This window comes from Calliphora vicina, chromosome 5 (assembly GCF_958450345.1).
Source record: "Calliphora vicina chromosome 5, idCalVici1.1, whole genome shotgun sequence".
Classification (NCBI taxonomy): Eukaryota; Metazoa; Arthropoda; class Insecta; order Diptera; family Calliphoridae; genus Calliphora; species Calliphora vicina.
This window is the reverse complement of record NC_088784.1, coordinates 23,348,155-23,376,152: the sequence shown is the minus strand read 5'-3', so window position 1 is coordinate 23,376,152 and position 27,998 is coordinate 23,348,155. Positions and strand designations below refer to the sequence as shown.

Genomic DNA, 27,998 nt, shown 5'->3' with positions numbered 1-27,998 from the left:
AAAATTACCAAAAAAAAAACAATATGAAAACAAATAAAAATATTTTGATAGCTTGTACCGGTAGTGTGGCCACAATTAAATTACCCGTGCTCTTAGAGAAGTTGCAGAATTTGAATAACGATTATTATAGCATTAATGTGAGTTAGTGGTTATTCATGACTAAATTTAATATTAAATAATCAAGTTTTCCCCCTAGATTAAAGTAATTGTTACAGAACATGCCAAACATTTCATCGATACGAATACAATGCCTCAAGACATAGAAATCTTAGATGATCAAACTGAATGGAATGCTTGGAACAAGCGTGGTGATCCTGTTGTGCACATAGACTTGGGTAAATGGGCTGATATGCTGGTGATAGCACCTTTAAGTGCAAATTCATTGGCTAAAATTGCCATGGTGAGTTATTTATTATATATATACGATATTAGATTTTCTCCGGCTTATCTGGCTCATGTCAAACACAATACACACCGTGCATTTCTTATGGGACAGATTGGTTTGAAGGCCTCCAATTTCTAATGAAATAAAATCTTTCAGACGTCCAAACTTTTGCAGAAAAAATAGAATAGAAATAATAAAATGTTACCAGATTGGTAGCATGTTCCGTTTCGAAAGTAAGAGAGCTATATTCGGCTGTACCGAATCTTAAATACCCTTCAACAATTTATACTTTAAAATATAAAATTAAAAAAAAAATTAAAAGTTATTTTAGAAAATTTAAAAAAAAAATTTCAAAATTATTGAAAATTTAAAAAAAAAAATTTCAAAATTATTTTTGAAAATTTAAAAAAAAATTAAAAAGTTTTTTTCGGATTGTTTTATGACAAAAAAAAATTTGTTGGTAAAAAAAAATATTCGGGTTAAAAACTATTTTTTCCGATTTTTACCCATTCTAGGTCCAAATTATTATAACCTTATATACATCGTTGCAATGGACTTTGAAATATCTGTCATTATATTAATGACTTAGTAATCTAGATATAAATAAAAAAATAGGCCAATAGGCCGTTTTTTCCTTATATCTCAGTCATTTGTGGGCCGATTTTCTCGTAGAAGCCGGAAGAATTCCCGATATATTGATGTATCAATCATGTTTGTAAGTTATTTGGGGGCTACGGAAAATTGATTTCAACATACAGACGGACATGGCTATATCGACTTCGCTATCTAAAACGATCCAGAATATATATGCTTTGTGGGGTCGCAAATGAAAAACTTATATATACCCTTGCCACTCATGGTGAAGGGTATAAAAACAGTGAAATTCGTGAGAATTTTTTACAAATTGATTTTTTGGTATTTTTATATTTGGGTTGAAATCTTCTAGAATAAATCAATTTCCCAAAATTTTTAAATTTTCATATGTAATTGTCGTCTCATATGTAATTGTCGTTTAAGAATTGAGGTATGAAGCTTAGAATAAATACATAGAACGGAAGGAGGGAGAAATGTCAAGGAAACAAAATTAAAGAAAATTACTCTCTTTTGACAACAGACTTATGTTTTTAACTCTCAGTTACCTATCTAGTTGTCTTCTATGTCCTGAAGTCTTAATTTTCACAAACATTTTTGCTTAAATTATATTTATTTTTAGCGTATTGATAAATAAAAATTCTTTTATTTTTTAGGGTCTTTGCGACAATCTCTTGCTGTGCGTTGTGCGGGCCTGGGATGTTAGTAAACCTTTGCTTTTCTGTCCAGCCATGAATACACGCATGTTCGATCATCCTGTAACCAAGGAGCACATAACAAAACTAACATCATGGGGCTACCACGAAATAGCAACAGTATCGAAAACTTTAATGTGTGGCGATACCGGTAATGGAGCTATGGCCGAAGTCGATACAATTATTGAAAATATTTTAAGTAAATTTGAGTAAAAAATATGATTTTTAAAGAAATTAATACAAAATTACATTTAAAAATGTTCTAACGAGTTAGAAAAAATTGTTGGACTATTTTGAAATGTAATTTTAGTGGCTTTTATATTATTAAATGTATTTTTATTGAATGATAATCATTTTGTTTTTTTTTTCTTTTCATTTAATTCGTATAATAATTATTATTCATAATTTTATGCGCGGTGAGTGCATCTAAGAGCAAAAACTGTTTTTATTTGTTTTTTTTTTAATTTATAATTATTATTTGTTTTTTTTTTCTTGTTTCTTTTAATATATATATATAATAATATTTTGTTGTTTATAATATAATTTATATTTTTATTTATTTTGTTTTTTCAATATAATAACTAATGTATGTTTAAATTGTTAATAAACATACGTAATGTTTATTTGTTTTGTAGTTAATAGTATGTAAATGTGTGTGAATTTTGTGTTTTGTTTTTTCATTTTTGTTTGTTACTTTATCAATTTGTTGTGGTTTTTGTTATCATAGCATTTGTAATTAAATTTTAAACATAATACAACTCTGTTTTTTTTTGTTTTGTTTCTTTCTTTAGCTTAAACCAATTGAAAAAAGTCCTTAAAATCTATATAAAAATATATTTATATATATATAAAATATTTGCAAATTACATAAACTTAATTTTACTTTATATAATTATAGTATAATAAAATAAAATTAATAATAATAATAAAAAAAAACTATAACGAACAAATATTTGCATTTAAAATTATCATCTTACAAATAGAAATATGTGTGTGTGTATATACAAGTTATATTTAGTTTAGTTTTTGAGTTTTTTAAATCTAAATTAAAAAAAAATAATAAAATAAAAAAAAATCTAAATTAAAAATTCGAGCCCCCCTTACTTTTTTAAAAGACCTCTTAGTAAGAATTTATTTAATTCTTTATTGAGTGAATGAGAATTTTATTTGCTTAATTATGCTTAAAATTTTGTTTTATTATTTTGCCCTAAAAGCCAATCAAATAATTAACAATTAAAAATAATTATTATATATAAGTTTTATGGTTTATATACAATTTACATTAATTTAAAAAAAAAAAAAACGTGTTAAAATATAAAATTTAAATACCACAGATTCGGGTGAATTTAATAACAAGATTCTAAGGAAAATATGTATAGTGAAATTTTATGTGAATAACAATCAATTGCAAGCAATTTTCCAGTTCCCAACATATAAAAAATGATTAAATTTTTTAACTCTACAGCTTTTAAAAGCATAACACTTTATGGGATTTTTTTTATATCATTTTATTAATGATAGAATAAATAAAATTTGTTAAGCTGCAACAACAGGGCACATACAAATTTTTTGCACTTACAAGAATATTTCTGCCACCATATGAAACATTTTCTTTAATATGTATAAAATAGATCATAAAAACTGTACCAAAAAGAGCCAATGTCGGTCGTCTTTTTGACAAAAATCTATTTATTACCTTGCACTTAATGAAAATTATTGAAATATAAGCTCTGGGAATAGAAGTGTTCGTGAATCCATTATTATACTACATCTAAAGCGTATACGTTCAATAATCAGGTATATGATGGAAATTGAGTTCGAAAAACTTTTGTTTTTTCATTTTTTAATCCTCCGGCGGGTGAGAAGGTCCCTGGGGATCTTTTTCATTTTCAAACTGAAATTACTCCTTGATGGTCCATGGGAAGTATACCCGCCCCCCACATGTATTCCAAGAAAATTTTATCTAGAATCGTTAAAAAAAATCAAAGCGATCCGACCAATAGTTTAGTTTCTATTGAGATTTAAATGTGTTTAAATCTGAAAAGGTGAAAATGGGAACAAAAAATGTTTAAAAAATGCGTTTTCATGTAAAATTCCCTAAAGGTCCCTGTGGACCTTGTACTTCATATAAGGGCGAAAGTTTGTTAACCGTCGGAGGGTTAAACTGTGATTTTGATACTTTTGAAATAATCAGCCCAATTATGAATAGAAATTCCCCGGGAGTTTTTTCCCATTTTTCCTATTCAAATTCAATGTTCAGGGGCGTTACTGCGTAACTCAATCCGAAAACGAAAATGTTCGAAAATATGTGCTAAATACAATGTAATACGAAAAGATTTCCTTTTGAATCGAATAAGGGATATTAACCCCCCAGAACAAATAAAAGAACAAGTTTGTTCTTTTTTATTCTGTTGCAAATCAAGTGCAAATCGTTCGATTTCTCAATGAATGGTTTTGCATTGAACAAAACGAACAGGTGACTTTTGCTTTTGAAAACAAATTTGGCCTGCTATTAACATGATTTTTAATAATAAAGCCAAGAAAAAAGTAATTAAATAAAATTCAAACCACTTAAATACCATTTTAAAGATAAGTTTCAAACATTTACAGTAATTTCAAACGAACAAAAGGAATAGAGTGAGTAAAAAGAACGAAATTCGAACATTTAACATGAAAATTCAAATATTTTAATACTTTTTCTAAGACAAGATTTGTAGAACGGTGTATTTTGTAAGTTATGCAGCTAGTCCTAACATTTCTTTATGCATTCCATAAAAAGGCATACAAAAGAGGGCAAAAATGTAACATTCATTTTGCCCTTTTATGTGGTTTTCTTTTCTGGGTCCGAATTACCGCATTCGATATCGAGTAACTTCGATCGTAATTTTCTTATTTGAGATTATGGCATTCGATATCGAGCATGAAATTTAGTACATTTTGTTATAATTACGATAACATACATTGCCTTTTTATGTCGTTTTCTTTTCTGGTTGAAGGAAATTTTGCGATTTTTCTGATACTATTTCTTTTTGAACAAAGAACTGGAGGCTAATTCTTAGGAAATTAGAAAATTTCATACTCCGCATCCGAATGCTTTTTATCTTGAGAAAGAAAAGTTACAGAATATGAATATTTGTTACCCTTTCAAAAATGTGTCTCTTCCCAGAAAAGAAGAACCCAAGAAGTACAAAAGACAAATTTTTTACTAAAAGAAAACGTGTCCACGACAATTGGATCTCCGTTCCGGAACGACCCGAATCATATTCGGCCAAAGATTGTCAACTCAGCGACCGAAAGTTCGAACAACTAAAAGAAAATGTCATAAGACTTTTAAAAAATTACTTTGTAACAAGGAAATAGAAGCATTTAATACTCCGCATCCGAATACTTTTTAATTTAACGCATAAAAGTGCAGAATAACCATATATTTTTTACCCTTTCAAAGATTTTCCTTTTTCCAGAAAAGAAGAATATTCAATATTTCATTGTATGTTTAAAAAAATAAACATTTTAAATCGGATATTCCGTCCAACAAAGCAATTATCTTTTATATATAATTATATTATAATTCATATACTACTTTCAGAAAATTATTTAAATATATTTTGTTTTAAAACAAAATTGGCATAATTACTTACAGTTGCAAATTTGTTGTGCTGTTTGTTGTTCAAAAACCCATGTTATATTTTGTTGCTAGTCTGCATTACATTGATCAAATGGGGCAAAAAAAGGCGTTTATAACAAAAGAATTATAAAAAAATAAAGAATGAATGAATGAGAATGAAAACTTTTCACAATAGATAGAAAAAAAAAAAGAAATAATAATAATATTAATATAGAAATTCTGAGTGCGCGATAATGTTATAAACGATTCGCAATGCGATTAATTATCGTAGTATTGTATTTTACAAATTACATATTTATGTGAGCGAATACTGTTTTCCTGCTGCTGCATCTGGTGTCATTTTGTTTTTTCACATTTCATGGCATTTCTGCCATCAATTCATCTAATCACACAAGATACGCATAATTTCGATGAACTTATACAATCATCATGACAAAAGGCTCCACATTGTTGGCATATTACCATGGCATTTAAGGAACAGGCACAATTGTTTGCATCTGATGTGTTAGTTGGACTATTGCCACTACCACCGCTGTTGCAGCTACTGCTATTGCTGCTACCACTATCGAGATGTTGATGATGATGATGATGATTTTGCCGTAAGCCACCAGCTAAAAAACCGGATACACCACCACCGCCAGCTACCGTTGCTGGTGTTGCATGCACAGGTGAAGTTGTAACGACATAATTGCCACTGCCATCAACAAGACCCGTGGCTGTTGTATCACTAATACCCTCTATGTATATATTGCCTGGAATGAGAGAAGATAGAAAATTGGAATCTAAACAAGTTTGTTAACAATTATTAGTAAAAATAAAACCAATAAAAAAATGTTTTTCAAATTGAAGATGCGACCTTAAAAATAAATACTAAAACTTACCGGTTGCCATATTACGTCTCAATATTTGTGTTGTGGTGGTTGCATTTGTTGCTGTTGGTGTTGGCGGATTACAAACTGTATTATTGTGCATGTCTTGTAGTGTATTAAACAAATCTACATCCACTGAAGCAGGACGCCCGCGTCCTGTTATAGAAATACCATTCATACCATGTAATTGATTCTGTTTAGGTAAATGAAACAATAATTCTCTTAAGAATGGGCATTTAAGCACGTCATACAAACCTGATTTTGAGGAACTGGTGGAGCGCTGGAAGCACGCGGAGCCTGATTATCGGCAGCACCAACATTGGCACGATGTACTAGTACGTACTGACCATTGCCGTTGTGATGTATATCGTGGGTAGCCTGGACATGTGTTAGATGTTGGGTCGCATTGTGTTGTTGGCCAGGCGAAACACAAGGTTGTTGCATTATTGTCATCTTCTGACCGACGCCAACCGTATTAAGGGCAGCACCACTGCCGCCGGTCACAGTGGCTGAGTTTGGTACGGTTGTAACATTGGCATTTTGCAGCACAGCTGAGCCTTGATTGGCGAAAATGTGGCGTATGAGAGTGGGTGATGATTTACGTTGAACGTATTTTTTACGTGGAAAACCCATGCGTGGACCAATGACCTAAATTAAAGTAGGTTTTAAAATTGGAATTTAGAAAAATAAATATTTAGAATGTCGATAACATCATTTTTCTATAGAAAAGTTATAGATAACTTCTTTATTTTACTATAGAAAAGTTATCGATAACTTTAGTTTACTATAGAAAAGTTATCGATAACTTTAGTTTACTATAGAAAAGTTATCGATAACTTTAGTTTGCTATAGAAAAGTTATCGATAACTTTAGTTTGCTATAGAAAAGTTATCGATAACATTGGTTTTCTATAGAAAAGTTATCGATAACATTGGTTTTCTATAGAAAAGTTATCGATAACATTGGTTTTCTATAGAAAAGTTATCGATAACATTGGTTTTCTATAGAAAAGTTATCGATAACATTGGTTTTCTATAGAAAAGTTATCGATAACATTGGTTTTCTATAGAAAAGTTATCGATAACATTGGTTTTCTATAGAAAAGTTATCGATAACATTGGTTTTCTATAGAAAAGTTATCGATAACATTGGTTTTCTATAGAAAAGTTATCGATAACATTGGTTTTCTATAGAAAAGTTATCGATAACATTGGTTTTCTATAGAAAAGTTATCGATAACATTGGTTTTCTATAGAAAAGTTATCGATAACATTGGTTTTCTATAGAAAAGTTATCGATAACATTGGTTTTCTATAGAAAAGTTATCGATAACATTGGTTTTCTATAGAAAAGTTATCGATAACATTGGTTTTCTATAGAAAAGTTATCGACAACTTTTGTTTTCTATAGAAAAGTTATCGATAACTTTTGTTTTCTATAGAAAAGTTATCGATAACTTTTGTTTTCTATAGAAAAGTTATCGATAACTTTTGTTTTCTATAGAAAAGTTATCGATAACTTTTGTTTTCTATAGAAAAGTTATCGATAACTTTTGTTTTCTATAGAAAAGTTATCGATAACTTTTGTTTTCTATAGAAAAGTTATCGATAACTTTTGTTTTCTATAGAAAAGTTATCGATAACTTTTGTTTTCTATAGAAAAGTTATCGATAACTTTTGTTTTCTATAGAAAAGTTATCGATAACTTTTATTTTCTATAGAAAAGTTATCGATAACTTTTGTTTTCTATAGAAAAGTTATCGATAACTTTTGTTTTCTATAGAAAAGTTATCGATAACTTTTGTTTTCTATAGAAAAGTTATCGATAACTTTTGTTTTCTATAGAAAAGTTATCGATAACTTTTGTTTTCTATACAAATAACATTCGATGACTTTAGTTTTCTATAGAAAAGTTATCGATAACTAGTTTTGTATAGAAAAGTTATGGATAACTTTTGTTTTCTATATAAAAGTTATCGATAAGACAGAAGTTATGTACAACATTTTTATTTGAAATTTACCTTATAAACACCCGGTCTTCCGACACCCATTATATTAGCTGGCATACCCGTAGACGTTGTGTTATTGGTAATTGCACTATTCATAACGACATCATCTTGGGTTTTTATTAAATTCGCCACAGATGTTGCGACAGACACCGGTACTGGTAACGTTTTCGCCAGCGCTGCATTTGTTGTGTGTATAATTTGAGGTTGCTGCTGACGTTGTTGTTGCTGTTGTGATTGTTGTTGCTGCTGCTGCTGTTGTTGACTTAAAAGTGCAGCTGGTGGCCTTAACTGAGCCTTGAGATTTTCACGATTGGGACTATTTTGTATAACGGCTTGACAAATTTGATAGCTACGCTCCAGATTGACCGCCCCAGGTGGTAATTTATTTGAAGTCGATTTACGTCCTTTGCCTGTCGAAGCTTTAGCTGCTAACCTTTGCTGGGCAATTGTCGTAGGCACTCCAGATATTGGTAAGGCGGTTTTAAGGACATTTAGATTATTCTTACTACTACTGCTGCTGCTGCTATTGTACATTGTGGCAGCAGCTGCATTGGAGGCGGCCGCTGCAGCGGCAACGACGGCAGTGGACGGAATGGCAACTGTTGTGGAGGCGGCAATACTTGCGGGAATTGTGGCTGATGTGGGACTACGCGAAGGCATTGAAATAATACTCAGTTGTTTGGAAATGAATTTGGGTGTTAAACTGTTGTGTGCCTGCTGATGTGTTTGATGTGGTGATAGTTGCTGCTGCGTATGAGTTGTCGCGTGTGCATGAGGCTGTTGTGGTTGATTGTTTACATTTTGAAATGTATTTAAATGATGCTGTTGCTGCAACTGTTGTAATTGTTGTTGCAATTGTAATTGCTGCTGGTGTTGTTGTGTTGCTGCTGCCAGCAAATTATTTGCTGTCGCAGTTAGACTATTGTTGTTTACTTGAGCCGCTGAGTTTGTTAAATACGTACGCTGTGTTTGTGGCTGCTGCTGGTGTTGTTGTTGTTGTTGAGGCTGTTGCAGTTGAGGGGGTAAGGAAAACTGTTGTATTTGCTGGTGAGCCTGCTCTATATGAGTCGACTGCTGTTGCTGCTGCTGTGTTTGTGCTAAAGCTGTGGGATTTGCTATGAAATGTTGCGCACCATTTGTGTTCAATTGATGTTCAAAGGTTTTTCTTACTAGCGGCAACATTTTCTGAGCCAATTGTTGCCGTTGCTGTTGTCTTGCAGCCGCTGCTGCTGCAAATGCTACAGTATTCTGTTGTTGGGCAGCGGCTAAGGCGGCAACGGAATTTGTTTGCTGTGTTGGAGTTGCTTGAGTCTGATGCTGCTGTTGAAATGTAAATTGCTGAGCTGCCTGTTGCAATAACTGCTGCTGCTGCTGTTGTTGTTGTTGTTGATGATGGTGTATATGTTGCTGTTGTTGTGGTTGTGTGGCTGCCTGAGTTTGGAGATGCTGTGTCGTTGGCTGTTGTTGTACGAGAAAATTGCCAATTATTTGTCCATTTGAATCAACCAATATTTGTCGTTGTTGTGTTGCTGTATTGTGTATTGCTTGGGTATTGGGCTGAATTTGCTGAGGCTGATGTTGCTGCTGCTGTGCTTGTGAATGATGCGGTTGTGGTTGATGATGATGATGATGCTGATGGTGTGGCTGCTGCTGCTGCTGCAGCTGAGATAAAGATGAGGGTGCAAGATTTGCAGCTGTCAGACTTCCTGTGCTACTTGTGCTGCTGCACATGCTTATGTCGTTGGTACTATCGTTTGAATTTGTATTTGTTAGGACAGTGCTGCTTACTTCCATTTCCGTTATAGACATGGGCACATCAGATGAGGTCAACTAGTGATTAAAATGAGAACCACAATTCAGTTTAGAGTGAAAAACAAAGTCGAAGGTAACTTACCTCTCCCACATAATCATTGAGATGAGCATGATGATGATTCTGAACATGATGGTCCAATTGTTGTTGATGTTGCTGCTGCTGCTGCTGCAGTTGTTGTTGCTGTTGTTGATGATGTTGTTCCTGATGTTGAAAATGTTCTATTTCAACTTGCTGCAACTGATGTTGCTGCTGGTGCTGCTGCTGTTGTTGTTGCTGCTGCTGCAGTTGCAGTATTTGCTCGTGCTGTTGTTGCAGTTCATCGACAATATCCCTAACAGCGTCATTATCATCCAAGTCTTCCTCATCTTCCTCTGCCTGCGTTTCATCATCAACATTATCAACATTATCTTCAGCACTATTATCATCAATTAAACCAGCTACGGCATCCTGTAGTATGCAATCGCCCCCAGTCGTATGACTATCATCTTGTACAATCTCAGTGGCTATGGAACCAGAACTTCCACCACTACCCACACCACTGCCCAAGGCTCCCTGATGCAACATGTTGCAATAACTACTGGTCATGGGTTGTTCATCATGCTCTACCACCATTGCTTGAGTCCCTTGATTTGTATCCAATTTCATGCCTCCAAAATTCCAATCATGCTGCAAATGATGAAATATCTCACTGGCTGTCGTCTCCATTGGCAGACTAAGTGATTGCTGCTGCAGTTGTGTTTGTTCTTTGACCAATGGTGATCCCGTCAACGACACCACCGATGTTATCATGGGCTTGGCATTGCCCAATGCACTAGTCGACGCTGAATTTGATGAGGAGGATGATGAAGATAAAGTCGTCGAAGTCAATGGTGATGAGGCAGACGAAGATGACGAAGAGGATAATGTCGAAGATGTTGTGGCTTGCTGTAGACTCGAGGCTATCGTCATTAGATTGTTGTTACTGCTATTATTGTTGCTTCCTTCGCAGTGTTGCTGTTCATGCGTTACAATCACTGTATGCCCCAAAAAACACACACATAATTTAAAATAAATAACATTTAATAAGGAATTCAATTAGAAATTTATTTATTTAGATTTTTTTTTAGTTTGATTTGAATTTTTTGTATGTATGTATATGCATTTGCAATGTAATGTGTTTTTCTTTTATTAACTTACTGCGAAAAATATATTTGGATTTTTTGTTTGTTTGGATGTTGGAATGATCTTACATGTTGGAATTTGTACGAGGTATAATTTTTTTTTGTTAAACATACATGCATATATTTTATGCTTTTAAATCGTTCAGACAATACCAACATTTAAGGAAGAGGATTAAGGATATTTGTTTGGATGAGGATTGGGATTTTTAATATTAGCACTAAATTGGTTTTTTTTTTTGAAAATGTTAGTAAGGCAAACATTTAAAAACGAATACGAAATACAAACAAAACAAATGAAAATGAAAACGCGAATAAATTGATAATTAAATTATTACGATTGATTTAAACTAATAAGATTTTTAATAATTTTTATATTATAATTATTAAAATATCATATTTAAATTGCATATTCTAAATTTGTATCATTTTGGTACTTTTAATAAGGTCAGCGTTTTATACTCGTGTCACCGTTTTATACTCTTGCGAAAATGTAAACTTTCGCTCAATCCACAACCATAGCTATTTTATATGTTGTTGCTGTGATTGTGCGAAAGTTCGTTTTTTCGCAAGAGTAAAAAACAGTGTGGTGAATAACCTTAATATTAAGTTTTGAAAAGAGTGGTTGAAGCAAACCACAGTGGTTTGAAGCAAACCTTTTGCAAATCTTTTCTGCAATAGTTGACCTAAAATACTTGGAATATTTAATATAAATGTTCTTCGAGATACAGTTTTTTTGCTGATGGGGACTATTTAGGATTATTTTGATTTTCAAATTTATATGTTACTAGTTGACCGCCCCGGCTTCGCCCGGTGGCATACTAATGTTAGTTCTTCAAGTTTCTCCAACCCACATACACCTGTCTGTTCTTATTTATTTGCAAGCTTTTTTATTACAGTTGACTGGACTAAAAAAATTAATTTCCGAGTTTTACCCGGAATTTCTGAATTTTTTATTCTTTACAAACCATCTCCTGAAAATTTTGAATCGAATAAAAAAAAATCAGCCAAATCGCTCCAGCCGTTCTCACGTGATGCCATTACATACATGGACCATTTCATTTTTATATACAGTGGGGAGCTCAAATGAGTACATGTTTCTATTTTGTGTACTTCTTATGGAATAAAAATAAAACTAATAAAGCAAATCCAAAAATGTTTTCTGTCATTTATTTTATATTTAATATGTAACAAAATGAATTACAATTCAAAACAAAAAACATCCAGTTCTAAATAAAAAAACAGACAAAATTAAATAACTCGCATGTACTCAATTTTGCACCCCACAATAACTTTAGGAAAGAATTGAATTTTTTAAAAAAATGTTCAAAATCCTTTATTACGTAAAAAAAATTTTACACGCATTGGTATATTTTCTATAAATTTTTCATTAACTTTTTTTGGAATACTCTCTCTCTCGTGCTCAATCCGCTGTTAAAGCTCGTACAAATTGGTAGGAGTTATGCATTAAACACATTCAAGACAAAAGGCTACACGACTACACGAACACAAATTCTGCTGGCTGGAGTTGTAGTCATGTGGCAGCTACAGAATTATTTTAAAGCTACAAAGTAAACAGCTGATTTATAATTCAGTGGTGTCACTTTAAAAAAAAAATAACCGTACACAATTCCAAAGTAATTATGATTTAAACAATTATTTTGAGTAAAAATATATATAAGGTTATAATTAATTATGTACCTGTTATTAATTTACATCAATATGGTTATCAAAAACTTCTCTTAATTAATTAAAAAAAATGTATTTTTTTAAGCACTAATTTGATTTACATTTTTTATTATATTAGCAACACTATTTCTGTTTTGTAGTTGACCAAAATAGAAGTTAGTCTAATTCGGCTACATCGGCATGAGTAGTCGTGTGGCCGTGTAGCTGTGCTGTCGTCAAAATAATCGTCTTCATATAAACGTGTGCATTTTATTTTTGACAGATTGAAGTTGGTAGCCTGCTGTCTTGAATGTTTTTAATGCATTAATCGGTATTGTTTCAACCGCCAATTCACTAAAAATTCTCAATAGGATTGAACTCAGGACATTGAGCTGATAACTGCATTAATAAGAAATTTTTCTAGGAACACCATTCTTTACGATTTTTGACGTGTGCATTGGGTCACCATCCTATTGAAAAATTTTAATTATGTTGTATTATCAAGATTTGTAATATCGTAATTAATACTTTTATTTTATTGTTTCAACTCAGGCTGAATATTACAGAAATAAATGAAAATATTCCCATGTTTCAATTCGTAACGTTATGCTACAAAAATTCCGCATACATTAAGGCGTCAGTTCCGTTCCTACAGTCTCATCATCACGAAAAGGGATGATAAAGTGGACATTTGTAGATCAATAAAATTGTTCCATATCTTACGTTATAATAACTGCACAAAATTACAAACTGAATATTTTGAATTCGCATTCAGAGATGATAGCATCCTTGAATGAGGATGAGAGGAGTGATTGTGATGTCAAGTATCAGGTTTATGCGGCATTTAGAGATAGCGGAACAGTCGTCTAAAAAATAGACTTAAAAAGTCGTTTGTTCGCAAGTTATATGAAAGTTTTTAGTAAAAAAACTAATCATTAGTGAAAAATCTAATTTTCAAAAAAAATAATCAAATTTTCAAAAAAACAAAAAAAAAATTTGGGAAACAAATTTTTTTAAAAAAATGTTTTGTGAAAAATTAAATTTTTAGTTAAAAAAATAATTTTTAATAAAATTTAATTTTAGTAAAAAATTTGATTTTAATAAAAAATTTGATTTTAATAAAAAATTTAATTTTTAGTGAAAAATTTAAATTGTAAAAAATTTGATTTTAATATAAAAAAATTGATTTTAATAAAAAAAAATTGATTTTAGTGAAAAATTTAATTTTTTGTAAAAATTTTTACAGTTGGGTAATAGTAGTCGGACTGAGTATTGTTATCAATTCCAATTAGGGTGATCGGCCCGGTTATAACCGGTTTTTTTGCTAAGGTCGGTTTCGGTTTTTACGAAAAGCTCACATTTCGAATACCGAAGAAGCCGGGTTTTCTCCTCGAATAGCCGGTTTTTTCTAAAAGTGTGTTTTTATGAGTTTTAGTGTATTAAAAACTTTAAAAAATATTCAAAATCCAAAACAAATACTCCAACTATTTTAGAAGACTTTTTATATTTAGAAAATCATACAAGTGATTTGGAAAACCTGAAAAATTAGTCAATGCTTTGTTTTCTATATGTCCTACAAATACACCAAGTAAAATATAATTTTCAATGTCTAGTTATATAAAAAAAAATCGAGATTGTCCGAAGCATTTAAACTGTGTTTTACTTATTCCTAAGAGATTATTTTACCTTCATAAGGTCTTCAAATTTACTGACGTTAACGAACATCGGGTCAAATTTGACTCAAATAGATTTTTTTTAAAAAAACCTAACGTAGTTGTTGACATTTGAAATTAAATTAAAGTCATAAAATATCATAAATATCAACCACTCATTTTTAGAAAAAATGCAATTTAAAAATAGGTAACATTTTACCCGAAGAAGACCTTATGAAGGATAAGAAAAACAGTAGTTCAGCAAGTATGATGAAAAGTGACAGATATATATTAGAGCTACCAAAGATATATTGTAGTGCTACCAAAGCTCTGAAAAAATGTAACTTAATTGTACATACATAACAAAAGACCTTAAGTCCAAACAAGTTTATAGATATTTTTTTGCCAATTTGTTTTTCTAAAAACCTAACCTTGATATTTGAAATAAAATTCATAAAATATCAAAAATATCAACCACTCACTTTTATAAAAAATTAAATATTAATTTAAAAATGGGTCAAATTTGAACCGAAGACCTTGTGAAGGATAAATGAAATAATCAAAATGGTTTTAATCACTATTATTTTAATAAATAAAACTTTTTTCTTCTTATTTCTAGGCGTTTTAATATTTTTCCAAAAAAAACGATTATTATAAAAAAAACCGAAACCGGTTTATATTAAATTGCAATTTTTCGAAGAAACCGAAAACCGGTTTCCAAAAAATGTCGAAGAATCGATAACCCTAATTCCAATGCCACTTTGACTTTGACTACAGTTATTTAAAATACGAAAGAAAACGTTCGTTTGCATTTAGAGAAACAGGCAGTGAAGCTATAAATTTGAATGAAGTATTTTCCTTTTTGTCTAGTTTTCTAGGTAATGCTGATGAAATGTACTCTTCCCTAACAACTTTGTTCTTCTCACCTTTGTTGCTTTAGTTAAAAGCAATGTTTGGTTTGTAAACATAAGTCTAATTGAATGAATTCTAAACAAATTTTGTATAATAAATCTATTATCGATTGGCTTACCGTTCCTATAAGATACACTGCACTGAAACCAACTGACAAATCGATTGTAAGTACTGTAACAAAGCTAAGTCAGTCATTAGAAGGTTAAGAGCGAATATATCTCAAAAACATTTCGTAATGTACATACGTAATATATGAATAATGATTCTGATAACTATCTTGGTAATGTTAATATCATAAATTACTTTTTTGCTGGTAATGGTGGTGTTATTTTGGATATTGTTTTTCGTTTCATTGTGATTCAGAATTAGATGTAATTGATGATCTTACTAAAGATCCGGTCACAATCATAATATTACAAATGACATTTCCTTTTTTTGTCTAGCTATATTCTGCATTTTATAAATACTATCTTAACTATCTGAATTTTTCCGCAGGCTTGGAAGATTGCTCGAGTAACTCCTATTCCTAAATCTAGCGTAATAAGTCAACCCGCTGATGGTTCTTGATCTAACTGATCAGTGATCACATTCGTGATTAAACTAAGTGTTCTGAACTCTCTTCATCTAGCTAATGCAAGATTATATTTGTAATTCTATGATGATAAGGAAACTCAAAGATGAATACAACTTTTCTAAATCAGCTTTAAACTTAGATTCTCATATTTTGTTGGTAGATCACAATATGTGGAGTACAATCTTATCTACGTGTTTTATTAACTGGTGTTCCTCAAGGTACCGTTTAGGCCTATGATGTTTTCTTACTTTTCAACAGCCAAATCGATTTTTGTTTGGATCGAGTTTGTGAGTAGACTTCATTCAATTCATTATATATTAAATCCACAAAATCTAAAGCCTAGTCGTTTCTTTTCTGACATTAATATACATAGTTTGGGGTATTGTTCTAATAGCCTTAGTTGATCATAATATTAAGTGCCTAGGTATACATTTGGTTTATGGAAAAATGTGCGATATATTGTGTACAATTTATTCTACTAATTTATATTTACCATTGCGAATTAGGAATAATTTGGCACATGCTTTAATGTTTTTACAAATCTTAAATGGTTTTGAGTTAAGAAACTATTCAACATCTGTAACAATCAAAGTTTGATTTCAAAAATTCATTTCATTTCGTTTTCAAAACTTTAAACAATCATAATTTCATAATTTAATTATCAATTTATCCTTGTAATGATGCATAATTTAGAACTCAACGTTTTTTTATACTTTAATTATAAATAATAATAATAAAAATTCATTAAATTTCGTTATAAACCAAAAAAATAAAAAAAAATATTTCATTTCATGAAATAATACTATAAAACTAAATAGTGATAATAAGTATGTAATGTTTAAAATAAAAATCAAAACAAAAAAACTTGCTCTTCAAAATACAAAATAGTTATTTACATTATTTGACAAAGGTTTTTTGGGCATAGATGAGCTTACCGTGATCTAAAGAGTTAGTAAATAAAAAATCAGCAGTATTAACCACACTATCTGTGTTGGTGGTGGGAGTAGTGGCCACAACATTTGTTGTTGCTGCTGCCGTGGTAGTAACGCAATGAAAATTAGTTTTTGCAAGTTTAGAATCTTAGAAAGTGTTAAGGGGAGTAATAAAGTAGAGTAAAGTAAATATGCATGTAAAGAAGGTAAATTCAATAGTTAAGTATTAAGAATACTAGTAGTACATAAATGTGAAGACTTACCATGGCCACTATCATCTGTGCTAACTTCTCCGGATTCTAAAACATAGTTCTCAGCATCGTTAAACTTTTGCTCAATAACATCATCTTCATCCTCGTCTATATTATTATTATTATTGTTGTTGTTGTTACTGTTGCTATTATTGTTATTATTATAAGGATTGTGTAGTAATTGATCGGTGCAGTTATCCAGCTGCATTGTATTTGTTAAAATCATCGTATCCTGTTGATGTTGATGCTGCTGCTGATGTTCAAGTTCAAGTTCATGAACATGTTCCATTTCAGGCGTTGTATGAGTATATGATGTTTGATCTTGTTGTGGTTGTTGTTGTAATTGCTGGTGTTGATGCTGCTGATGTTCTCTTATATTTGTGTTGTCATCACTACCCATCATATCGATTGCATAGGGCAGATTACTATCACAGGTACTGTTAACAGTTGATATTGTTGCAGGCAATAGGGGAGGAGGAGGCGGTGTAGAGGAGCAGGAGTTGGTGGCGGAATTAGAGTTTGAATTAGAATTGGAATTGGAATTAGAAGAATTATTATTAATAACATATTCATGCTGCTTATTCAATGTCAACGTCATAATCATTTTCGTCGTATTGTGTTGTTCATCTAGATACTGTGTCGTACTGTTGGGATTTGGTGGTGCCATCACCTCTTCCAACGCCCCATCATCATAATCATCATCCACGTCATTTATAGCAGCATCAATTTGACAAACACTATTGTTGCTGCTAGAGCCACTACCGCTGCTGCTGTTTTCGGTGTTTTCTATTTTCAATTTTTTACTAGTCGTTGGACCATCAAGACATATAACGTCATCACTACTACTATTTAAACTATTATTCACTTCCGTAGGAACATTTTCTTTTAAATTGCTTTCAATGTTTGTTTTATTTTCCTTGACCGCTGAAGCCGCAACAGCTGCTACTCCTGATGCTGATGCATGATGATGCATTTCATTTGACTCATCAGCAAAATCTTTACTGGCTGTGGGACTATTAGAAGGTCTTTTAGTGCCACGTCTCTGGCCTTCTTGAATTAACTTAATGGCATTTGCAGATGATGATGGTAGATCTTGCAGTATTCTATCATTTTCTTCCATTTCTTTCTTATACTAAAAAAATATTAAAAGAAACAAAATTAAGAATTACACAATGTTAATTGTAAAGTTTCACAAACTATTTGATTAAATCAAACGATTAGGGGAAATGCCAAAAATGCAAACAAATAGAGAATTACAATCATACAATTCATTGGACCCAAGTGAGCTGTACGAGGCGAAGGTTTTGGACGGCTGTCTGTATACCAAGTACAAAAATTACAACTCAACCAATAATATGTAGCACTACAATACTAACAATTCATAAATATAACCCCAGGGCACAGTGGAAATTTTTTGTCATTTTCGGATCAAAAATCTGTAACTTTTGAATGGATGAGTATTTCTGTAATATTTTTTCTCTGTTGAATAGGTGGGACTTTAAGCTTTAATTTGTATTTTCGAACATAAAAAGCTAATCATTATAAAAAAGTTATGAACGCTTAAAAATAAATTTTTTATTTTTTTTTTAATTTTTGTATAAAATTGAGATATTAAGACAAGTAAAAGAGGTGTTTTTATGTATTTTCTCATTAGATTTATAGGTCTCGCTGAGTACATTAGAAATTGTGTCAAAAATTTTCCGAAACACCCTCAAATTCAGAAGTTATTCTAAAAAACAGTTTTCAGTGATGTTCGTCAACTCAGTCAGTTTCTACTTATTTTGAAATGAAAGCTTATACAAATTTATATCAATGTATAGAACCATGCCTCCAATATGCTCCACATGTAATACCCAACTCAACGTAAAGCACATACTCGACGATTGCCCATCCTTCAACAGCACTAGAGTAAAAATATTTGGATCACAACAACCAACTGAATGTCTAAAAAACTAGTCAAAAAAACACGACACGACATTAAACATATTTATAAATTCATCTCTGAAATTGGACTCTCTTATAATATTTAAAGTATTCTATACCAATAATATCATTTTCTTTAAAATATACCTATAATAATAGTCAAATCGGAGTCGAAAGCCTTAGCCGCTAGTACTTTTTAAAATTCTTTTAATTACTTAATTGTATTACTTTAATTAATAATTATAAATAAATAATATCAATGTATAAAGAAAATTAAGTTCTTAACAAAACACGGTTTTAATTTTTCAAATCGGATGAAAATTGAAAAAGTTATTAACACCTCTTTTAATATTTTCTCCCCCAGCGCATATGAATAAAAAAAAACTATACAAATATTTGTACAGTTTTTAATTTTGAAGGTAAAATTTTTCGAACTTTTTTCGAAAAAGTTTAATAACTTTTGCAAATATAAACCGATTTCTGCAAGTGATATCTCGTTTATTTCTACATGAAATTATCTTTAAGATACTGTGCAAAAAATAGGGTTTCACAGAAAAAATTCAAATTACTATTGTTGAATTTGAAAAATTACGAAAAAAAAAATAAAACAATATGCGAAACTTCTTGGAATGTGCATTTTATGCATGTATTTTATGAAAGCTTAATTCCTCGTCTCTCCATAATTGTTTAAATTATATTCTTGTTTAATAAGAAATGCAAAACTGCCAAGATAAAAAAGCTCATTTACAATTTTTTGTTTTAATTTCTGAGTTGCTCAACATTTTTGCATGCCATTTGTCTATAGGCACGAAAAGGCAGCTAGTTTTGATATATCTTTTAGATATAAGTTAAGCTTTAATTCTATGTTAAAACTAGATCGGCAGCAAACGTCGCCAACTGTTAAAATCCTAGTCAAAGTTGCGTAGGTAAGCCAAAAAGCATTATATATTTCAAATGAATAAATTTCAAATCTGTTAACAACATATACAAAACTCATAACCAAAATAGAATCTGGACAAGATGCCCTTTCCAGCAAGGTATAACAATCTTAAAAAAAATAATTATAAATATTAAAAATACGCTCTTGAATATTGTATAATTTTAACTCGCCAAATCTTTAAAGTCGAAAGTAGTGTGTTCTGTCGCCATTTTCGAATACTTCTGTTGACATAATAACTATTATTTCTGCAAATAATTATTGCTTAGCTTTACAATAGAACTTGTTTTATGGATAATTGCATGCATTCACCTAATAATATCCACTGTGCAGAGGACGAAATTCTGGCCTCTGAAACAAATGCTTGTCTGGGCATTATTACAGATCATCTGCAAGAACGCAATCTCAAGTTATCAACCACAAAATCGACAGTGTCTCTTTTCTCTTCATGGAACTCAACATCCGCAACGGATTTTTAAATGTGGTAATACGACATTTAAAAATCCGAACTAGCCTTCGAGAGCTTCTTTTACTTTTCCTCGCACGCCACTTACATCAACCAGAAAGTGAAATCCCGAAATAAAGTGTTAAAAGTTCCCGCTGGCATCTCATGGAGGGCATTGACATATAAATCAATTGGTCGATCTTTTCTTAATTATACAGACCCAGTAGAGAGGATTGAATATGGCCAAAAATCAGTGAGACCACATAATGTGTTACTAACTAGTCAGTACCTGGTGGCATGCCACCTGCCAAGTCACCCCGAGCATCTAATTTTAATGGAAGATCCCCTCCCTCGATACATCCGGTTGGACTTTCGATGTTACCCAAAACAATATTGCATCAATTGTCGATCACAATAAAGTCCTCGTTTTATTAAGTACACACAATTCGTAGTTTTTCTTCTGTGGTGAACTTGGGTTAGGGATCTCATACCGTCTTCCAAATGAGTGTACTGTTTTCCAAGCGGAAATTTGTCTAATCATGGTAGCTTGTAATACACTACATAATCATAATACTCGCGGCAATATATGTAGGTATATCTCACTGAAGGCCTACACAACTTCATCTTCATTAGTCTGGCAATGTAAGAATTCACTGTCAAGGATACGTCGTCTATCTGACATTAATTTAGTTTGGGTGCCTGCGCACAGAAACCACTATGGCAATGAACAGGCAGACGAACTAGCCAGAATGAGATCTGCCTTAGATATCTCCAATGCGGTCTCAATAGCAATTCCACTGGGGACTATTAACGGTATTATCTTCAGACTCTTTCTTACAAAGGCTGCGAACCTTCTCTGCGAATGCCCAGCCCTGAGGCATAAATTCATACATATTGACATACCTTGGTGAGGTAGCCGGGTCTAAACTTAATGACCTACTGAGATATCTCACGGCTACAGGTTGGGTCTAGCAAACTCGACATTTTATATACATTACGATGTAAACCACATTACATCTGACGGGGTCCCTTCGACTCTACTTGATTGTTAGCACGCAGTGAACTACCACGTAAACCAACCAACCCAGTATGAGAATATTTTAGGAAAACTAAAAGAACTAAATTTTACTGCCTCCTTTTCACTTCTCATATTAGTAAATAGCTACCGAACGAAGCCGGGGCGGGGTGGTCAGCTAGTTAATAATAAACATTTTACGTGTTGTTTAAATGATACCTTTACATCTAAAATAATTCCTAGTAGGATTAAAACTCCCCTGGAATATAAATGTTAAATAAAAACACTATCGTCTACATAGAAAGGCTTTCAGATTGTGGAAAATTGCATTCGCAGCGACGATATTTACTTTGTTTATTTCTAAAGGCTATTTTTATATATATATCCAATATAAATAAAGCTAGATGAATATATATCTTTTCTTTCTCTCGTCGCTATACTAAATAAATGTTAATTATGTTGCTCAAGGACAGTAAAAGTAAAAAATTCTCCCTATAAATTTATATTGTATGTAGGTACTTACATTTTCTTGTTTACTTTCAGTCTTTTGATCATAATATTCTTGTTTCAATGTAATTATGTTTGATGATGATAATGATGATGATGATGCTGAAGTTGGTGTTATCGTGGTTTCAATGCATTCCACTTCATCATCATCGTCATCCACCACTTCTTCTTTAAAGTTATCCTTGTGCTGTTTAGGCGAACTGCTGGCATGGCGATTTTCCGTCAACGTATTATTAGCAGCTACTAGATCATCTAATGAACATGATGAGGAGGAGTTTGTGGTGGAAGAATTTAGCGAGCATGTGGGCGAATTTGAGGATAATGCTTCGTTTTTTATATAATTCGAGGCACTGGTGGTTGATGTTCCTGCTGTTGACGCTGTTGCAGCAGTAGCAGCTGTAATTTTTGTCGCTGCTGTTTCTGTTGCTGCAGTTGTCGTTGAGATTGTTGTTGTTTGTGTTACCACTATAGTACATGTAGATGTTGTGCTGGTAGTTTCCAATTTTTCAGCTCCCGCTGCCACCTCCACTTTAACTTTATTATTTACACAAACATCAGCGGAGGCGGTGGTAGTTGTTGTAGTAGTACGACTACTACTGGCACGATTGAATGACTTTTCACCCCATATCGGTTCGAAATGTTTCAATTTCCATGGATCCAATTTATTCTTTTCACGCTCAGCCTCGGTTTTCAGTTTCATTTGATTTTCAGGCGTAAATTCTCCCTCACCCAAACGTTCACGCCACTCCAAGCATGCACGCGCAAAGAACTCATTGTTTAGACTTGAGGGACCCAGTCGTATAGCCTCTGTGGGTACGGTATTGGCAGGACATTTCTGTTCCATTTCAATGGTCTCGCGATCTACACTGGGTAACAGTTGTATTAGATTATACTGGTACAGAGGTGGGAGCAAAGAAAACGTCTGCTTATTGAGCAGAGCTCGCAGATTTGTGGATGCCAATATCGAATCTGGTGTCTCCAGATCAATTTTACCATCTTTGGTCTGTTCTATTTGAGCGGCAGTTGATATTTTCTTTGATGATCTTCGGCGGGGCTTTAAGCTAAAACCGGGTATTGATGCCAACACCTCTCGCATGGTAGAGGCCTGGGTAATGGCGGTGGTGGTCATGGCATTGGCAGCAGCCGAAGCTGCCGCCGCCGCTGCGGCTGCCGCTGCTGCAGCTGCCTTAGCTTGTTGCTGTTGTTGTATACGTCTACTGCTGCTGGTTCTACCAGAGGAAGGACTGCAATTAACTTGCACTGAAGCAGCCGACGATGAGGAAGATGGTGAACTAGCATTAATCGCTGAAGATACCGTTGCGGTGGCACACAACGTTTGTTTCTTATCGGGTAGTATAGGTTTAACAATAATACGTGGTACATGACGTCTGAAATCAAATAAAGGAATAAATTAAATGAAAATGAATTAATTCGACATTAATTCAACTTACCTTAAACTGTGGGAATGCTTTGAGGTTGATGGAGCACTGCCTAAGGAGTCTTCGGTAGAACTGCGCTCGCCCGACGAGGTATCCAAAGCTAAGGGATCTTTTTCGTCCTCATCATCGATGAGATTTATGTGTGTGGTAGTCGCCTCCATGTTGCCACTACTAAATACCGTAAAATATCTATTCAAATCAGCTGTCTTATTATAGATTTGTTGTTGTGGTCTTGTTGGGCCACTTGCATTTGGATTCGTTGTTCGATGTTGTGGGGTACTACTAAAAAATATTCCCGGTGTTTTTATTGTTGTTGATTTTTTCGTTACAGCAGCCTCTAAATCGAAAATTTCCGTTTTCATTATTTTGCCCTGTTAATGAGCCCGTCTGACTAAATGACTGTGCGTGGCTGACAAATTCACATCTATGGTAGTTTATTGCAGATGGACAAAAGCATTTTGCTTATTTTTGTTAGTACCTGTCCGACGACCCCTACTGTTGACTGCAGTGCATCTGTATGCATAGTCCAATCAATGCCTTACAAAACATTGCCAAATGCTTGGCTTTGTATTTCTGCAAAACGTGAAAATATTGAAAGTGTCAAGGAAATTTGTAGGAAACTTTTCTTGCTTCGTTCTCTTTAATAATTTAAGCGAAACATGAAGAAAAAAAATGAAACACATTGATTTTTTAAGATTCACAAATTTACCTGTTCATAATTATCGTGTATATTTCGTGATTTTCTTTTTATCCTGGGGTCTGACCATACGATGGTTGATAATATGAAGAATATTGGTATATGAAGTTATTTTATTTATTATTCTTTTCTTATATTTGGAAAGAATTGTAATTCAATTATTTAATTAAAGGGTGCACAATTAGAAGAGGGCCGCAAGTTTATCATTTGGGATTTTTCTTACTGAATTTGATTTTTTTTCACCATAAATTATAAGTTCTTTCTTTTATATAAATTTTACATATATAATTTTTCTTACGAACATTAGTATTGCCGAATTACCATTTTAGGTTTTCTTTTTCAGTTGGTAATAGTTTTTCCTTCTTTTAACTTGATATTCTACTACTTTTACAAAAAAAAATTCCTTACAGTGATGCCATATGGTGATTAGGAAAATGGTGATAAAACACGCCTATGTTAGTTTTAGCGTTTTTTGGGGTTAAAGCGTGGGCGATCAAAATAAATATTATTATATTTTTTTTAAAGTGAAATCGTATTACGAAAAATTCAAATATAATTAAAATTATGGTACGATTCTGCATTATCTGTTCTATGTTCAGGGGTATTAGGAAAATAAATTTTTCAGAAAAAATTGTACTTATTATTTGTATGTTTATTCGAAACATATCAAGATCCCGTCCCTTCGGCTGGAGGAGATGACTTTCTACTCTGTTGTATATAGAAACCGGCTTCGCTAAAATACTTTATCTTTATATAAACATTAGAAAATGATCCGTCATTTTCTGAAGATATAAAATACGGAATTAATTCCAATTTCGATCGCAATGTAATTCTGTGACAGGTTGGAAAGTTTCAAAAATGTAGTTTTTGGTTCACAATATTATTAAGCCCCTTTTACATTCATCCACAAGTTTGATCTGTAAAATTTGTGTGTAGAATAGTACAAATGGGATCGTCTTTGATAGGTAAAAAGAGGCATTTAATTTGTGTGAATGTATGGGTAAAAAAAATAAAATATTCGCAACAACATCAAGCAACTAAATGAAATATTTGTTGCAATGTTTACATTCGGGTTGTGTACGTGTAAATTGACGAAAATCTTCGTAACCTGAACAATATGAACGCCTACCAATGATTTAAAGTAACCATTTGACATGGAGTGAAAATACGGATGATAATTTGTCAAAAATCAAGTCGTTTTATGTAAACAAAGCAAACAAATAACAGCTGTTATGATCTTACTTTCTACGGAACGTGTTAAAGTTAAAATCATTAGTCAAATGACTTTCTCTTTCTCAAAAAAACACTTAATCTCCTATCGTCTAAGTCACCTTAAATTGTACCATATAATAGTTAGATGAAATGTATTTTGAAAAACCATTCAATGAATTATTCATATAATATATTAATTATTTAATGATACACATATTGCTCAGATAATTTATTTATAATAATAATTAAATTCTATTTGAATTCTATTCTTATTTGAAAATATTAAAGTATTTTCGTCGTAAATTTTAAGCTTAGATTTAACTCTCTAACTCAGAAAAAAATAATTAGGAAAATTTAAACTATTAGATAACCAATGTAAGTATTTTTATCTCGGATGGGATATGAATTTGCAAGTCTTTAACTTCTGAAATATGAATGTACATTCATAAATTCATAACCATTATTAAGATTTTAAGTATATTCGAAAGTATAACAAAACGGATTTACAGATTTGACTTATATATATTCGACTCTATTTGACTGCGATGTTTTCTAATTTGTTCACAATTAATAGTGTTTCAGAATCTTAGGTGTAGGTTGTTTTTCCTGCTCTTTTTTGGTTATTCAGTGATAAAAATTATTTTTTCCATGTGTCTGACATGAAAACGACTTCATTCGCCAAAAACCAGGAGCCAATAAACCTGAATTTTTAATAATTAAAAATTCAAGAAAAATTATAATGCAAAGGCCGGTTTCTATATACCAAATCCTCAAATCAGCTCGAAGGTTTGCTACTCAGGAACAATTTTTTTCGGCACCGATTTTTGATAATCCATATTGAAGGTGCAAAATTTGAAAGCGATTTGATGTAGTTTTCAAAAAATATATACATATATATCACAATTGGCAATTCAAGACCTTTTTAATGATGTCAAAATATTTGAGATCGAATAGTTATTTTAGGAGATATTTTAAGATTTTATTTATTTAGTGAATTAAATGAGTTCCAAAAATACATAATTAATATTAAAATTTTAATTAGCTTTGAAGCTAAAACTAAACTGTTTTAAAATACAATTTTTATACAGAATTTATTAAATTGATATTAAGTTATTTTCCTAAAGTCTAAAATAAATTTGTAACTGTAATTTTCTGACATCTAATTTATAAAATCAGGCAATAATTAATCTTATTTGATATTCAAATTCTAACAAATAAACACTTTTTTTGTAAACCACCCAACTACGCTGAAAAATACATTTTCGGCACCATATCTGGCATCACTGTATTTAACTATTTTTCTTTTGTATTCGCTTGTTTTGCGTTTTGCTTTAACGATTACAACAACAACATTTACAAAATTGCTTTTTTCACTGTTTCTCACTCTATCTACCTCTTCTTTGTCATTTCATTCACTTGTTCCTTTTTTACAACCTTTCATTATATTTTTTTTCTTTTCTCACGTACATTTTTTTTATTATTCAATATTATTAACTTGCATTATTTACACTATTGTTTTTTTGTTATTTTTTGTTTAATAATTTTTAACATTTGTTTGGAAATTGCTTAAATCTTTAAGCTAATGTTTTCTTTGAATATTTTTTTATATACAAACAAAAGATAATTTTCGTCTATTTGCTTTTCATATAACAAGAGACCCAGCATAGTGCTGTAGTGGTTACTTTTAAACACTCAATACATTTTTCACACGGCCATTCATTTATTCTTTCTATATAGAACATATCTATAATATTTATATACACGTTTTGTTTTAATTATTTATGTAACATATATGTTATTTGTTTATTCAAACACTATAATTATTATTTTTTTTAATAATTTATAAGCTATTTTTTAGGGTTTTTTTGTTCACAAATGAAGAAAATCTGAAGCAAAAGTTAGTAACTGCGTTTATAAACGAGCTAACTTTAGACGACTACTCTTGAACAGTTGCATAAAAGTGGCACAAAACGGAATGTATATATTTACGACAGAGTTGCAATTTATTATAATATTCATATTAGGAGGATAACTTTTTTTACATATTTTTGCAAAAACCCAAATAACCTAATAATACTATACCTAAATCTAGAATTCCACAAATTACGCTGTTCAAAATTATGCATATTTACACACCAAACACATTGTAAAACAAACAAAAACCTAGCTACAACAATAAAATAAACTAATGACATTCAAAAGTCCAGTTTTATGAATGATTTTCGAAACTAAAACAAACCCGGTGTTTGGCTTTGACATTTAGCAGACACCTTGTTTATTGACTGTTAAAGTCAATATCAAGGCGAATTTATACAAGGTGCTATCAGTTCTACAAATACAACAATTGGTCTTAACAAATGTCAAAAAAACAAAAATGAAAAAATAAACAAATATGTATTAAAACTTAATGTAGTGTAGATAATTGAATAGTGAGGGCTTTACTTATTTATGTAAAAAATAAATATTTTGTTAATACGATTAGAATATGTAGATATTTAAATATAAAAACAAGCTTTGACAACTGTTAAAACCAAAAAGCGAAAAAAAAAATTATCAGCTGTTTGACTGACTCCACCTTGTATAAATTCGCCTTGGTCAATATATTGAAAATAATCAGCTACTGAGTAACCTTGTTAAATATGCCGTGGCAGGAACGAATGAATAAACACAACAGAGTGACACAAAACCATT

General features: G+C 31.7%; 2 protein-coding genes across 6 annotated transcripts; one reads left to right on the top strand and one right to left on the bottom strand.

Annotated features, from left to right (window-relative positions):
* The first annotated feature begins 3 nt into the window (after nt 1-3).
* On the top strand, nt 4-2,621 carry Ppcdc (phosphopantothenoylcysteine decarboxylase). The gene is made up of 3 exons (XM_065512315.1): nt 4-137; nt 197-400; nt 1,633-2,621. Exons 1-3 carry the CDS (start codon nt 24-26, stop codon nt 1,882-1,884), a joined length of 570 nt encoding a protein of 189 aa, XP_065368387.1. The 5' UTR covers nt 4-23; the 3' UTR covers nt 1,885-2,621.
* Nucleotides 1,986-27,244, bottom strand: Asx (Additional sex combs). 5 transcript variants are annotated; one of them, XM_065512313.1, is made up of 11 exons: nt 26,775-27,244; nt 24,108-24,476; nt 23,411-23,971; nt 21,976-23,347; nt 17,145-18,264; nt 16,885-17,028; nt 10,068-10,999; nt 8,186-10,003; nt 6,421-6,813; nt 6,178-6,358; nt 1,986-6,048 (listed from the first exon to the last, which is right to left on the bottom strand). In XM_065512313.1, the coding sequence occupies exons 3-11, from the start codon at nt 23,758-23,760 to the stop codon at nt 5,675-5,677; spliced, it is 6,684 nt and encodes a 2,227-aa protein (XP_065368385.1). In that variant the 5' UTR covers nt 23,761-23,971; nt 24,108-24,476; nt 26,775-27,244; the 3' UTR covers nt 1,986-5,674. The 5 variants fall into 5 exon arrangements, 4 of the variants coding, with proteins under 4 accessions (XP_065368385.1, XP_065368384.1, XP_065368383.1 ...); XM_065512312.1 differs by having other exon boundaries at nt 24,108-24,479; nt 26,701-27,243; XM_065512311.1 differs by having other exon boundaries at nt 26,701-27,243.
* Between the last annotated feature and the right edge of the window lie 754 nt (nt 27,245-27,998).

Coding starts and splice junctions, on each gene's coding strand:
- Asx (XM_065512313.1), bottom strand. CDS start 23,760: ATGAAAACGGAAATTTTCGATTTAGAGGCTGCTGTAACGAAAAAATCA. Junction 23,348..23,410: donor AAGCATTCCCACAGTTTAAG/GTAAGTTGAATT, acceptor ATTTGATTTCAG/ACGTCATGTACCACGTATTA. Junction 11,000..16,884: donor TACTAACTCTTTAGATCACG/GTAAGCTCATCT, acceptor TGGGGCATACAG/TGATTGTAACGCATGAACAG.
- Ppcdc (XM_065512315.1), top strand. CDS start 24: ATGAAAACAAATAAAAATATTTTGATAGCTTGTACCGGTAGTGTGGCC. Junction 138..196: donor ACGATTATTATAGCATTAAT/GTGAGTTAGTGG, acceptor TTTTCCCCCTAG/ATTAAAGTAATTGTTACAGA. Junction 401..1,632: donor CATTGGCTAAAATTGCCATG/GTGAGTTATTTA, acceptor TTTATTTTTTAG/GGTCTTTGCGACAATCTCTT.